This window comes from Nyctereutes procyonoides, unplaced genomic scaffold, assembly GCF_905146905.1.
Source record: "Nyctereutes procyonoides isolate TBG_1078 unplaced genomic scaffold, NYPRO_anot_genome, whole genome shotgun sequence".
In the NCBI taxonomy this organism is placed as follows: domain Eukaryota; kingdom Metazoa; phylum Chordata; class Mammalia; order Carnivora; family Canidae; genus Nyctereutes; species Nyctereutes procyonoides.
The window spans coordinates 24,578,547-24,594,154 of NW_026575140.1; the positions used below are offsets into that span (position 1 = coordinate 24,578,547).

The following is a 15,608-nucleotide window of genomic DNA, read 5'->3' on the forward strand; positions in this document are numbered from 1 at the left end:
GGGCCACAGCCACGGCCCACAGAATACTCACTGGAGAGGTCAGCAGGAGCCTCAGGGCCCAGAATATGTGCTCATCCTTTGGATGACGTTACCTTTTTTCTTAAGAAAATTATTTTTCTCATGGTAAAAGAAACAGCACGGAAAACTGCCCACTTTCATCATTTGGAGATGAACGATTCAGTGGCGGCAAGGGTCCTGATGTCACCGTGTGGCCACTGGCCCTGTCTGGCTCCAGAACATGTTGGTCCCCACAGAAGGGACCCACTTCCCATCTGTGGGTGTCCCCACTTCTGACGGCCTGGGACCAAGACCACATGGCAGGAGGCTTTTGTGCCCGGCTTCTCGTTACCAGCCTCACAGTTCTGGGGTCCACCCTGCCTCGCCTTCCGGAGCCACTCTTTCTGATGCTTCTTGAGGGCACTGTCCCAGGGGGCGATGGCTGCCAGACTTCACACCTTGGTGAGATTACCTCCTGCCGATCCCAGATGGACGCCGGGGTCGCAGCCTGGTCTAGCCACAGAGGTTGTGAGGCTCCTCATCTCACTGATCTCCTGTCTCTTCGGAGGGGACGCTGTGGGTGGTGGGTTGCTGGCCTACAGGGGTCTCCTCAGAAGCAAGACGGGTCCATCTTCCAGGGAAAAGACATGGAGAACCTGCCAGCCCCCCAGGCCCTGACCCTGCAACAGGTATGCAGGCAGGGTCTTCAAAGCCCACGTGCACATGATGAGATTCTCCAGGTATGTGGGCAAGACAGCCTAAGGAATCCATGAGGCCCTCAATTGCCACGCTGTTCTAGTCCGTACGTGTCCTGGATCACCTCACCTCTCCTGACTGGAGAGTCACACCTCACATGTCCTCTGCCGGGGGGTTTGATCACAGGCCTTTTTCTCTGGGCATAAAACTCAACAAGGCTCCCTGCCTCCCCACCTACCTCTGCCCGAAACAGTTGTCCCAGACAGGTGAGAAGGCACCAGGTTGGCCTCATTCCTCTTGCTGCTGAGCCAAGAAGCCAGGGGTCAGTGGCCCTTGGGGGCTGTGCCCTTGTGGTCTTTCTATTTATGTCCATTGGGTCCCAGACTCTAAGGTGTTAATTTATAGGAAATTGACAAGTTGCAGACTATTTTTGTTCAGTAGAAAAGGCTGTGCTTTGTTGACTCTGTTGTCATATCTCAGGTGGCATTCTGTTTCATGGGATTTAAAACTGCCCGTGTCCTCTCTTGAGTCACGTTCGCCATCCTGCTGGTTTCTCATCAAGGAGGGATACACATCTTTGACGCATGCTTCTATATGTTCATATAAGAGTTGTGTTTTTAAAGTTTTGAAAGGTATACTTTGTGTTTTCTTTCCTGCCTTCCTACTTTCTTCCTCTTTTACCTGTCAACGCATCTGTTCATCTACCTACCTACTCATCTACCCATCCATCCATCCACCATCCATCCATCCACCCATCCACCTATCAGTCCACCCATTCATCTACCATCCATCCATCCACCATTTGTTCATCCATCTACCCATCCACCTACCCACCTGTCTACCCACCCCTCCACCATCCATCTATCCATTCATCCCTCCACCATCCATTCATCCATTCACCATCTATCCATCTGTCCACCCACCCATCCATCTACCCCTCCATCCACCCATCCATCCATACACCCACCATCTATTCACCCATCCATCTATCCATCTTTCATCCACCCACTAATCCATCCATCCATCCATCCATTCATCCCAGAATTGGAATTCCAAAGGAAGTCAGTTGGGTTATTTAATAACTTACTTGAATTGGAAGCTGACAGTAGCCTGGGTAGAATGGCCTCCAGTGAAGACCAGTCCTGCCAATTTGGTTTTGTGGTGACTAATTAATGTGCAAAACTTGCAGCTTCAAAGTTTTCATGAAAATAGGTTCTAAGCATGTGTTCAGTATAAAATATACCATAATCTGGACATTTGTGACCTTTAACTGTTTATTATTTTTTTTAATTTACTTATGATAGTCACAGAGAGAGAGAGAGAGAGAGGCAGAGACACAGGCAGAGACACAGGCAGAGAGAGAAGCAGGCTCCATGCACCGGGAGCCCGATGTGGGATTCGATCCCGGGTCTCCAGGATCGCGCCCCGGGCCAAAGACAGGCGCCAAACCGCTGCGCCACCCAGGGATCCCGACCTTTAACTGTTTAAACAACGATGTTTAGATTTTGGGAACTGGCACGCTGACACTATCGTCAAGGGTCTTGTGTCGGTCATTGGTTTAGAATTGCGTTCTTGGTGCCGTGTCTGCCCCCAGGCCCCAGTCCTGCCTCTACCACCTTGTTATGTTTTGTACCGAATGGGCTGTAGGCTTGCAGAGCAGAGAGCTCATGGGACAGGAGTGTGCCCTCTGTGTGCCGCTCACTAGTGCATGTCTCACACGTGTCTGCATGAGGTTGGGGAGTGGGTGTTAAGACCTACCCTTCTCACAACCCTGTCGCCAGGTTGTGGGATGGAGCTAACCATCACCTTTGCAAATCTCTCTAGTGGCCATGAGATCACCGTTATCCACCAAAAATAAGCAGCCCAAGGGTCGGGTGCGACGGAGCCGGGTCCTGCCAATTTCTGAGAAATATGACCTTCATGGGGACTTGGTTTTTTCAAAGCAATTTTAGGGGGTGTGCAGGCAAAAAGAAGGACAAAACCATGGAGACACTGGACTCTTGTTTGAGAATAGTCCCCAGTGTGCTGTGTAGGATAGGTCCCTTCATTACTGAGGAATGCCTCGCTGTCTCTGGGCCTTGCCAATTCAGTGGAGACGCTAACATGCCTCCTCTGTGGAAATCACTTCCCTAGGAGCTTGGCACCCAGAACCACTGTGACAATCACCGCCACCATCTATCAGGACGCCCCCTGCCTCAGAGCTCCTGGTAGCCTTTTCCAGCTGCTCCAGTGCCCGGCCCCAGGCCTGCCCACTGTGGCCAGGTCTGCTCCCAGGCAGCCTTTCTGGCTCCGCAGGCAGCGCCGCTGTGGTCGCTCCACCCCAGCCTCATCGTGGGCTCAATGGGGTATCCACCCCACAATTTAGTCTCTGACTCCCTCAGCTAGCCATGGCCCCCTCTTCAGTGCAGTGGGCTGATATAGGGGCTGACCCACAGGGGCTTGGCTGCAAACAGGCGGGTACAGAAGCCCTGTAAGCCTCTCCTGCCAGTGTCTCAGAGGCTCCAAGGCACCCCTTACCCCAACCCCTCAGAGCAGGCTTTCCCAGCTGGCCTGGAGCACTCGTGCTCCCAAGGTTACACCATCCAACCCCTACACGATGTGGGGACTTCCGCCGGCTGACCATCCCATCAAAGGTGTCCTGAGACTTGTGGCCTAGGGCACCCAGGCCCACCTGTGTCTTTGGCAGGAGCAGAAGGGTGGCTGCAGGTGGGAGGTGCCAGCATGAGAGCAGCCTTCCTGGCCTCTCTGCTTGCAGCTGGACGTGCTCCACAGCCTCACCTGGGGCAACTGCCAGGCCTGTGTCCAGAAAGGATTGGACTAGATTGGCTGAGGCACCTGACCCCGCGCTCTGCCTCCTGCCTCGCTTCTCTGGCTGGTGCTCTTTTCCACAAACCAGAAACCTCCAGGAGCTGCAGCCACCCACAACCTCTAGAAACATCCATGCCATTGCTGGACATTGACTGTATGAAAGGCCTTTATCAGCTGGAGCTTGGGAGGGAGTCTCCCCGTAGCTCCACCCTGAAGCCCTGCCTGGGCTCCTGCAGCCTGAGATAGCTCTGCCAGCCGCCTGCTCTTGTGTCACATTATCGTGCAGAGAAAATTGGAAAAGAATATATAGAGCACGATACTTTTATATAACAATTTAAAATACGGAAAATCACAGTGTATCTGGGCAGGACACACACAGATAAACACGGGCCCTCCAAGGCTCCAGCCTGGAGGCACTAACTGTCTGTGTGTTCTTGCCCCGCGTTACCAAGAAGGATGTGGGGCAGCAGCAGGGATCCAGCAGCTTGGTCCAGCCCCAGGGTGGCTGAGCAGGGTCCTGCCCCTGCAGCCTGGCTGGAGGCAGCTGGTGGCCGGGGCAGCCTCAGGAGGGGTGTGTGGGAGGGCGGGCACAGCTCTGCAATAATTCATGTTTACGGAGGAGGAGGAGTGGGGGGGGGGGTTGGGGAGCTCAGGCTCTGCTGCCAGGTGAAGCTGGCCACACTTGTTCTTGGTGACGGGGCTTTTTTAGTGCGTGTCGATTATTTCATAGTTTACACTAAAGAGGAGCCAAGGAGACAGAGGGATGAGACAAGCAAGGAGCGTGTTGGAGGCCCAGGTGTGGGGAATGGATCAGATCGGTCCCTGCTCTCCCTGAGGGCCACGGCCTTGGAGTAGCCTCCCCCGGGCCAGGGGCCATGAGGAATGTTCCATATTCTGGTGGCCAGAGTAACGGAGAGAGAAACCAGTGCAGTCGGCTCTCATGCTGTGTCTTGCTAAATCTGATCATTTTCACAGGTATCCAAGTTAAAGGTTATTAAGGTATTGTGCACAAAGACTTTGAGATCCCTCCCTGGGGTGGCTCAGGTGGGACTGGGATGCACTGAGGCTCAGAGGGGTGAGAGGTGAGGCTCTGCTCTCCCCAGCGTCGGGCGGAGGACTGGGCCTCAGGACTGTGGGTCCAGCTGTCTCTGGGCGGCCCCGGGGAGGGAGGGAAGCACCTGGCAGTTTCAGTTTCCGACAGGAAGCTGCTGCTCCTATCTCACTCGCCCCAGCTGCAGCCTCGGCCCAAAGCTCTGGGTGGCAGCCCCGCCCGGAGAGCCCCCAGGTGGGGACAGCCCCTCTGGCCGAGACAAGGAAGCCTGGCTGAGGGGCCACGGCCAAGCAGAGCCCCTCGAGGCCTCCGGGCCTCCCAGCCCTTGGGAGTGTGATGCTCGGTGTGGGGGGGCATGAAGGCAGGAGGGGCTCTGACTTGCATTGCTCATCACCTGTCTGTCACCTGCTTTTAGGACTTGAGGTCCCAACCTTGATGTAGAGAATGTTGTGGTGGTAGAGGAGCAGGGACCTAACCCTAACCCTGTGGGACATCACAACGGTGCCTTCCATGGAGGGCCCTGGGAAGTGCGTGGCACAGACCAGGGGTCCCTGAGGGCAGGCCTGGTGGCAGGTGGCCGTGCAGTATGCAGTGGTGAGGAGGCTCCGCGACTGACTCTGAGCTGCATGGTCAGGTGGTAATGTGGGGCTGGGGTCTTGAGGTCTTGCCTCTTAGGAAGGGAGCCCGACTGTTAGGAGAGCCCTGCACCCGGCCCTGGGGCGGAGGGGCCCATCTCTGAGGAAACCCCAAATCTGGCATAGGGTGTTCAGGGCTGAATCCAGCTGGCCCCCCCAGGCCAAGATCTGAGGCTGATGCAGCTGGCAGCAAAGAGCATGGCCAGGGGGACCATGGGCAGAGGTCCCTCCTGCCCCTCCCACTGGCCTTCCTCTCACTCTGCTCCCCCTCATAGGGTCTGTGAGGTCGGGGCTTTCCACAACACTCAAAATGCACCCCAACTTGGGAGGGAAGGAGGAAGCTCTGGGAGCCACAGGGCGGGGTAAGTTCTGCAGTTCCTTCTCCACTGGACGCTCTCAGCTGCCCCGAGTGGCCTGTGAGCGGAGGGCTTGCAGGGGTCACGGGCAAGCTCCTAGGGGCAGTGAGTGTGGGGCCCTAGAGGGTCTGGGGGTCTGGGGCCAGAGGTGGGCGCTGTGCCGGAGCCGTCCCTCACCATCCCTCTCTGGCAGCTGGCTGTTGTCCCTGCATCACAGATGGAGACAGGCCTGCGGGGTTACGGGGTTGCCACCAGCCCTCCCAGCTCGGCCATGGTCTGGTCCAATGTTGCCTCACGGCTCAGAGACAGAGGCAGGGAGGCCATGCAGAGCAGAGCACAGACCCCAACCCTGGCCGCATCCTCAGCTCAGCCTCCTCTGAACAGCTCTGTCCCCTCCTGGGCCGCCTAACCCCCTACCATCCGACTCTCATCAGGAGGTCTGTGGGGCTCTGCGGGCCCGGGGGATGGTCACCAGTAGCACGAGGACTGGACCCTGGCCGAGGGTGCCACACACAAGGCCACGTCATCAGGCCAGGGATGGGAGATGGCCCTGGCTTCAAGGGCGGTGCTGCGGCTGCCTCCCCACCGTTGGCCCCATGTGTTAGACCTACAGGCCCAGCTGTACCTTTGTCCAGCATCCCCTCCAGGTGCAAGTCCCCATGGGCATGTGGCCCACACTGCTTCCTCTCAGAAAGGGACCCCTCACCACACCCACCCCTCCGAGAGCCACACCAGAGGGCCTCACCCTTCCCGAGCCTTCAGCTGCAGGGAGTGGCACTCAGAACCACTGGGGATAAGCCAGTGGGCAGTGATAAACATGGGGCTGCTGCGGCAGCCAGCAGAGGGGGCTTGGCTGGAGGGGCCCAGGGCCGGGCAGGCACTCCACCAGCATCATGGGCTGTGTGTGGTCCAGGTGTCAGCTGCACCTGCCCTTGGCCCCTCAGGTGAAGCGAGCAGATCCCACCGCAGGTACGGAAATGGTCCAGTCAGTGGCTGCGATGCCCAGCAAAGCTTTCATGTCTGGAGTGGTGGATGCAACAGGGATCCTTTTTCTGAGGGCCCACCTTAGGGAGGGCACTCGGCGGACAGGGAGGCCCTCAGCCCTACAAGGTCGTGCTATGTGACCTTGGGCAGGTTTCCTGGCCTCTCTGATTTGTGTCCTCATCTTACAATCAGGCTTATGACGCCTTGAAGGGCAACTGGGGGAAGTGCACCCAAGCCCAGGGAGGAGTCTGCAGTGGATTTTCCGGTCCTGCCTCAACTACCTTGTCCCTTCCTGCAGCCCAAGGAACAGCGGGACCGGCACCCGTGCCCCTGTTGTCAGGGCAATGCCCCCAGCACCACGTCCTGGGGAAAGTGTCAGTCCTCCTGGGAGACAGGCCTCCTGGCGCACAACCCTCCCCTCACAGGAGGATTGCAGAGCCCCCAGCAGTGCTGCCCAGGCCCTCCCTCCAACAACAGAGTGCTGCACCTGATTCCTCCTGACCCACCAGCTCTGCAACTCGGGAGAGTCAGTCCGCCTCTGACCAGGGCTCTGGGACCTGCGGCCAGTGGGCACCAGGACAAGAGGGCAGGACAGAGGGAGCTGTTGCTCCCCTGCTCTGGTCCCTGCTGTCTGGCACTGTCTTCAGGCTGCGAGGGATCAGAACTGCAGAGCCCCCAGGGGCACCCTCCAGCTGGAAGATGTGCCAAGGTCACCATGTCCTGGTCCCCATTGCCTGGGAGGAAGCTGGGTTCCATGCGGACACGCTCTCAGGAGGCTCTGTTGCTAGCCCCACCTGGCCCCATGTCTGACTCTAGGTTCTGAGTGGGTCTCCACACCTGTAGGGATCCATCTAGCCAGGTTGGGGGCTGGAGGTAGACACAGCCGAAGGGGGTTCAGGTGGGCCTCAAAAGCCCTCCACAGCCTCAGCCAAAGCAGCCCTTCTGTGGACGAGGCCTCAGGCTGACCTCTGGTTCAGATCCCCCTCTGGCCATGATGGCAGGGGGAAGGGGAGAGTCTCACCCAGAGTCACTCGGTGGTGCCAAGTGACCTGTCCAGATCCCACCATCTCCAGGAGGGCCAGATCCCCCCAGTAACTGGCCACAGGGCTCCCCACTGCAAGTATGGGTGCTCTCCAGGTGCATCTCTGAACACTTCCCCCTGGGGGCTGAAAGGTCAGTCCCCAGGTCTAGCTCTGGGCCCTGACCCTTCTGCTGCGTGACTCCAGCAAGTCACCCTCCATTCTTTGTCTGACAGTGGCCGTCACGACAGATTCAGAACCTGGAGAGCAATGCAGGTGTCCCACATGGTCCCTGCCGTGGCATCAGCAGGCACTGTTGTGTGTGTGGTGGTCAACTCTCCTCTGGGTACTGGCTGCATTCACTCACATCAAGTGCTGAGCACCCTGAGAGCCAGCACTGCTATAGGCATCGGGGGTCAGTGAGCAGACTGCGGAGCCAGCACACCAGTGCGATCGGGAGAGAGATGATAGATAAATACGGAGACCCAGGAAATGCCTGGTTTGTTGGCTGGAATAAGTGGAAGGGGGAAAATGCAGCGGAAAAGAGGAGGTTGGGAGGGAGCAGGGCAGATGCCTGAGGGAAAGGGTCTCAAGGAGGGAACGGCATGTGCTAAGACCCAGGGGCTGGAAGGACAAGACTGAGGGGGGGAAGCCAGGCAGAGAGGGCAGGCATGCAGGTGCCATATGATCCAGCTGAATATTTCATAGGTCACTCTTGCACATGACAAAGACCGAAGACAAGACCAAAAAATGACTAATGACAACGCAGCTCAGCAAAGTGCCACGAGAAGCATCCCCACTGGTGCCCACCTCCATCCTGGGCAGCCATCTGAGGGTCACCCCAGGCCCAGTTTCCTGCCGCAGCTGTGCCAGTGGGACATGCATGCGGTGTTCTAATGACAAGAGTTTCACCAGTACCCACTGCAGCCTGACCTCCGGCTCTGTAACAAGTGATATGAAAGACATGGAGTCCAGGGGCACCTCTGCCAGCCTGGCGCTCCCTTGGAGGGTGGGTGGAACTCCCAGGGAGCTCCTTGCTCCCCAGGAGCTACCCCCGCCATCCTCTCCACTCCCTTGGCTAACAGCTACTGAGGCCTCATCCAGAGCAGTTGTCCCTGGGAAGGAGCACTGGATGAAGAGTCCTGGCTTAGCTGTAGGCAGCTCTGGCCTCTCCCGGGGCCACTCCTCTGGCTGCGCCTACCCTGCTCAACCATAGTCACGGAAGTGAAAGTGGGTGAGAAAGCCCCACGTGGCCCGGTGCTGAGCCAAGTTAACATGGGGGCGTCTCTTTTCACTCAAGATACCTTGAGAAGTGAAAGCCTTCTTTGCCTCCTGCAGCTGCCCCTGGGGCCGCTTCCTCCAGAAAGCCATCCTGGATCTCACCCACCCTGCAGCTCCAGCTTCTTGGGCTCAAATTCAGGGTTCGATGGGTGGGGTGGCTGGTGAGCATCCTCCTGTGGGCCAGGCCCAGGAAGCTGATGGCGTGGCGATGGCATGGGAAAGGGACAGGCATGTTCCAGCAGAAAGTGCTGGCCCTGGGGAAAGGGCTCGACATTTCCCGCAGGATGAAGGGAGCCCTACTTTCCCCAGGGAAGCAGAGTCGGACTTCCTGTTTGTCAGGACATGAGCCTCGGGGGTTGGGGGGTTTGGCACCTGAAATCAAGCTTCTTGACTGAGGCCAGAGCTCTTGTTGGTCCAGAGCTGTGTGCCCTGCTCCTGTCTGCCCTGGGGGACCTCTGCCCTGGGGGACCATCCGGGGACCTCGGGGGATGCTGGGGGCTTCCAACAACCCCACTCCTGTCCCTGTCCTGGGCTCTCCCAGCACCCCACCCCCCCCTTCACACCTCAGGCAGGAGATCAGCCTCCAGACCTGTTTAACCTTTGACCTTTACAAATAGTTACTCATCAAACTGCCCCCCCTCCAACCACCTCCCCATCCCTGCCAGGGTGTTGTTAGATTCCTGCCAGGACCAGCTCATCTGGCAGTGGCTCTTTTCTCCCCCTACTTCCATCTGCAGGGGCTCCATGCACCTCTGCTCTTGCCTGCTGTGAGCCCCTGGGAACCTTGGGATCCTTCTCTGTGGCATGCGGGCTTGGCACCATCCTGACCTAGGAGCCCCCAGCACCGTGTCTAAGAGGGGAGCAGGAGGTAGGGGTGAGGTCTGTCACCTCGGGTCTGGGTGGGGCCTGAGTGAAGGGGAAGCGCATGCGGAGGTGGGAGGTGGGAACAGAGCAGGGACGGGAGGGCCATCCCTCACATGGCGACGGCACACACAAACTCCAACAGCAAACTCGCTAACTAACAATACTTTGTACACAGATGCGGGTGGATGGTCACGGACCATGTCACAGGTCAGGTGGTCATGGGGTGGTGGGCAGAGAGGGGCTTTATGCGCTCCAACCCCAGAGGCCCTGGACCTTCGCTGTGCGAATATACCAGTGTCTTGCCAGTCCCTACAAGCATGGCCCAGGGCCGTGGCTGAGTGGATGAGGGTGGGGGCGTCGGGGCATGGCCTTGCCCTCTGGAGGTCCTGGGCCTCCCTGGCAACTGGCGGCCACGTGCCCATGCCCTGACCATGGGCCATGACAGAAGAGGACCATAGGCTCTGGGCACTGTCCCCCAAGCCTGATGCATTGATGCATATGGGACAGTTGGAGATCTGCTCACCTGGATTGGGGGGGCCCAAATCCAATGGCAAGTGTCCCTATAGGAAGGGGAGAGGACACAGGGACACAGAGGAGAAGATGTGTGTAGACAGGGGCAGAGACTGGAGGGACGTGGCCACAGCAGGAGTCCCGGGAGCCCCCTCTGGGGCTCACACCTTGATTGTGGACCTCCGCCTCCAGAACTGGGAGGGAATAGAGTTCTTTCCTAAGCCACCTGGTGTCTGGTAATTGTCACAGAGGTCCCAGGAAGTCAATATGGCGGGAAAGGTCTGCCTGGCGGAGAACATGCCAGAGAAGAGCCTGGGGTCCAGCAAAGCGGGAGGAGGCTGGTGAGGAAGGTGCTGGAAGTGCGCTGGGGTGGACAAGCCACTTGGTGACTGTGGTGGCCCAAGGCTGGGCTCCTCCAGGGTCAGGATGGGACCTTCTGTGGGATATTGCCCACACCTACCAACGTCCTAGCCTGCATTTACTCGGACTTTTCCAGGGATGGGATGCTCATTATCCCCCTGGTCACATGTCAGCTGCAGTCTGGACCCCACCTTGTCCCTCTCTGGCGGCACCAAACAGCCCTGACTCAGTTTCTCCCCTAGGGTGATCATGGTAGTCTGCCTCCAGCCTCCTCTGCTTCAGGCTACATTGGAGGGCTTCCAGTACTTCCGTCCTGACCCCTTCCCAGGTGTCCTGGCTCCCCCCTCCCCCCTGTCCTGCGGGGGGCACAGCAGCCTGATTGTCAATGTCCTCATCTGCAAAATGGGAACAAGTGTCTGCACAGCTCCTGGTGCATACAATAGGCGCCTAATCAATCCGTGGGAAGTAATCACTCCTCTGAAGGGAGCCATTCCTTCTCACTCTGCAGTCAAGCCCCCACTCCCTCCCGGAGCGGGTCCACCAGGCACAGGGTCCTGAGCAATCCTGGACCTCTGCCACAAACAGGGCTGGTGAGTCCCCAGGTCCCCAACGAGGCTGCTCAGGGCTTGCCCAGTGCTCTGTGGCACTCCGATGGCCAGAGTGGCAAGGTTGTGTGCCCTGTCCCCAGTGCCCACATCCTACCAGGCAGGAGGGCAGCCAGAGTGGCGTTCAGAGACACTTGCCCTCAGACAGAAAGGTTGCATACCCCCCTTCAAAGACGTCACTTTCCATTGTCCTGTTCATAGTTCAGAGCCATTTTACATGTTTTGGGGTCTCAAAGGTTTTCATGGACTCTCGGGGGTGCCTGTGGGCCCCAGAAACTGCAAGGTAGAGCCGTGCTTCCCACAGGCCTGTCCTGGCCCCCAAGACCCCAGACCTCCCAAGACTCCCCCAGCTGGGCCCCACCCCCTGCTTCCTTCGGTGGTGCCTTCCTTCGGGCATCCTTGGGGCAGGATGGCTGCCAGCGTGAAGACAGGGTGTAAGAGCATCTCAGGACTCTTGTGCCCACAGAAGTCCCCAGTCTGGCACACCAGCCCAAAACCCACTGCTCTGTGGGGCCCCCAAGCAAGCGCCGACCCAGGGCCAATCGATCGGTGGCTGGGATTCTGCACCAGAGGTCCACCCAATCTGCTCTGGGTGCCTGAAGACCAGCCGACGCCATGGGGACGTTGTGAGCACAGCTGTGCTCCCTGACACCTCCTGGCCTCAAATTCCTCCCATGGGCTAACCCCCCACCCCATCGAAACAAAATAGCAACCAGCAACTCTCATGCACGATGCCCCCCCATCTGCCCTTTCCTCCTCAGTCTTTAAGAAGCCGTTCCTACACTCCATCAGGGAGTGAGAGGACAGGATGTGACACGCGAGGAAACTGAGGCCCAGGTGAGGACGGGTTGGCCCGAAGGCACAGTGGTGGGTAGCAGAACCAGGCTGCTAGTTCCAGGACAGCGGGGGCTGCCCCAGGAAGGGAGGGGGCTGTGGTACCCACCAGGAACTTGATGGGACCAGAGCCTCTGGCCAGCCCGAGGGGTGGGGGACTGTGCCCCGGGCCAGCGACCTGGTACCTCCCTGGAAGTATCTGAATCACCCACACTTAGAAGTCAATGGCACATCCATTGTTGTGTGTCAGGGTGGCCTTGTGCCCACCTGGCGTGCTAGTCTGGATGTATCAGGTGACTGATGGAGCCAGTGTCGGGGGCTGGCCCTGGGGCCCCTGGACAGCAGCAGGTGACAGACACCCCTGGGTCGGCCTGCTGGACATGAGTGTCAGGGGTCCACTTGGACTCTGGGTGTGGCTGCAGCAGTGGGATTTGGGGCTGTGAGCTCTGGAAGGTTCCAAAGGCTCCTCTGCACATGGCCACAGGGTGTGGGCTGGGGAGAGCGGCCGCCTGCTTGCAGCTATGCCGGCCTCCCAGGTCTTGGGGTGACATCCTACAAGGCCTGCAGGGACTTTGCAGCAGGGGTCAGGGGGAGTCAGGGCGGCCTCCTCCAGAGTCAGCAGCCCATGGGGAGGGGGAACAGCCTGGGTCCTCCCTGCCCCCCACCTCCCTCTGACACTGGCTCCAAAGGGCAAGAGTCTTGGCAGAGATTGCTCATCGATGGGTACTGGGGTTGAGTCCCGGACCATAACTTGATCCTGGGACCCTGGGCCAGCACTCCTTCCCTGTGGCCTCAGTGTCTTCATCCAAACCTTAAGTCCTGCTGTCCTCCTAGGAGGAGGGCTCTGGGCCCCCACCACCTTCCTCACCGACTCCTGGGACCCTGCCCACGCAGGAAGACAGCCCACTCCCTCCTAGGTGGGACTGAGCAGGCCCACCTCCAGCATCTGCCTCGGGGTGGGGCAGCCACACCCAGCCTGGCACCTGCCAGGTCATCCTGGGGCCACCTGTCCCAGCTGTGTGGGACCAAGCCCTGGGGGAGGCTGTGTTGGTGTTTGAGGTGAGTCAACACGGCTGACTCGTGCTGTCAACAGAGCCGGGCAGGCAGCAGCTTGGAGATGTCACACTCCAGCCACCTGCTCCAGCTGCCCCCCCGCCCCTCCCACCCCTGTCATCCCCTTACCTGGGCCGCCCTTCCTGGGACCCCGGGGCACTGAGCCGCTGGTGGACGCCGGGAGCCTGCTGTCCAGCAAGGGGGATGCCCGGGACATGGGTCCAGAGGTGGGTCTGGGAGACAGTCCTGGTGCCAGGCGAGTGGTGGGCAGCCTTCTGGGGGCCGACACGAGGCCAGCGCCCCAGAACTGCTGGAGTGCCTTTCCCGACCGCGTGGGGAACGGATGGGAGGCCACAGCCAGCCTGGCTTTCTCACAGCGGAGGCCTCTGGCCCCAGACAGCTCCGGGCCTTCTCGCGCTGCCCGCCAGCCTGGGGAAGGGGCGGGCGGCCGCAGGGGCTCATGTGATGCAGGGCGGGCCTGGGGAGGCGCCGGTGGGGGAGGTCTCCCCGCAGCCAGCAGGCGAGGCAGCCAGCTGTGTCACCGTGATAGTAAGGCTGGGGGCCGGGGAAGCAGCCTGCAGCTGTGCCCACCGCTTCCTCAGCAGGAACCATCTGGGCCCGGCCCTGCCTGGCCTTCCCTCACGGCCATTCCGGTCTGACTTTCCAACAACTTCCTCCTCCCGCCAGCCTGGTGACACCCCACCCACCTGCAGCCTGGATGGCCTGAATCGCCGGGCATGTTTCCTCCACCAGGCCTGGGGGACAGTGTTCATGCCGAAGGGAGCCCCCGACTCAACATGACCCCCACCCCGAAGCTCGCACCCAGCCCTACCTGCAGCCTGGGGTGCTTCACCACCTCCACCCTCCCCTGCCCTCAGGTAGACTCTCCCCAGAGCCCACCTTTCTGGGGCCACTTCTGTGAGCATTGCCCTGCTCTGGAGTCAGGCTTGGGGGTGCGCCCTGACCAGCACCTACCCCTGGCCCCCTTGGGATCTCCCTAGGCTGCCCAGGGCCTCCTGGCCCCCACCCACCCTGGAAGGACCACTGTCGGCCAGGCAAAGACACTCCTCTCTGTGCTTGGCTTCCTGGCTTGGGGCTCCTTGGAGACCCTTCCCCACTTCCCAATGGGTGCCTTGGGAGAAGAGTGACCAGTGTGGTTGGGATCTGCTGAGAGAAATGGAGTTGATCCCCCTGCCTGAGGGATTCCAGAAACCATGTCAGAGCCTCTGTGTCCCGGAGCACCCTCCCCACTGGGCACTCAGCAAAGGCAGTGCCAAGTACCTCGTAGATACTGAGAAGGGCACATAGGGAAGGCAAGAGAGCAAGGGGCTTCTGGGGAGACAGCGGGCCCCACACCCACAGCGGCGGGCTCAGAGGCCTTAAGGAGGCTGGAGGCATGGCCTGCAGGCCCGGAGCTGGCACACAGGATTCTGTGCTATTTTGATTTGATTGCATTGACTTTCTCAGGAATGTGTGCACGTGGTGAGTACTTGAAGGAGCACAGAAGAGATAGAGCACTGAGGAAGACCCTCCCCACCGCCTTGTCACGGTGGCTTCTGTGGGGGTCCTTCTGAAGTTGGCACAGGGACAAGACCCTGCTTGTTCCTGGAAGGGGTTTCAATGTGCATGCCCTCCCCAGCCTGCCCCCTGCCCCCAGAGGTCAGGTGGAAGGGAAGGTCCTGTTTGCCAGAGGCTGGTCCCTATGCCTCAACTTGGTCCTCACAGCCCCTCCTCCCTGCCCACCTGTGCTCTCAGGGCAGGACTGATGGTCCAAGGCCCAAGCTGGCTGCCTCTCCTTGGTGTGCAGCAGGGTGGACAGGTCCCCTGGGTCCTGGACTATCTGCAGGGGACAGCCCTGCATGTGGCCCGGCCCATGGTCAGCATGCGTGTTGGTGCCTTGTCCTTGCTGCTGCTTTCTAGGCTGTTCATAGTGAGGCCCCTCAGTGCCACCAGGGAGAAAAACTTGGGGGCACAGACGCTTGTGGAGGCTGCAGGTCAGCACCCGGGTGGGGCAGCCCCCACCCCCAGGCTGGGCAGATGTTCAAGGCTCACACCTGCAGGGAGCACCCCCCACAGATGGGACACTTCCACTTTCGGGAAGAGGCCTCCTGTCTGGCCTGCTTTTCTACTCAGCAGGGCCCATGGGGGATTGGCTGGAAGGAGTAGAGAGTTGCCCCTGAGAGGGGAGTGGGGACGGCCCTGACCCTTGGTGACCACCTTGGGGGCACCTGCCCACTCCCTGCCTGCCCCTCCCTGGCCAGGCAGTTGGTGCTTGTGGGGAAGCAGACGTTGGCTGTGGCTTTCAGAGCTGGGAGATAAGGAGCCAAGGAGGAAGTGGCTGCAGCAGGAGGGGGTGCAGGAGGGAGGGGGTAGGGTGCCATGCCTGCCCATGCTGGCCCGGTGCTGTTCCCTCCAGAGACCACTGCTGTCTGACCTGTCCTCCTCTTGCCCTCCCTTACAAACACCTATGGGGCCATGTGGGCATTACACATCTGTCCTGTGTCCTGAGAACCTAGGGGAGACAGACATTCAATCAATAAGCTCTCAATAGATGT

General features: G+C 59.5%; 1 protein-coding gene across 2 annotated transcripts in view; it reads right to left on the minus strand.

Moving 5' to 3' along the window:
- CBFA2T3 (CBFA2/RUNX1 partner transcriptional co-repressor 3) overlaps positions 1-13,462 on the minus strand; it is a 90,894-nt gene extending 77,432 nt beyond the window's left edge. For both annotated transcript variants that reach the window (XM_055306463.1, XM_055306462.1), the window contains exon 1: positions 13,183-13,462. In XM_055306463.1, the coding sequence (XP_055162438.1) occupies positions 13,183-13,270 (88 nt within the window). In that variant the 5' untranslated portion in view covers positions 13,271-13,462. The remainder of the gene's footprint in view (positions 1-13,182) is intronic.
- Between the last annotated feature and the right edge of the window lie 2,146 nt (positions 13,463-15,608).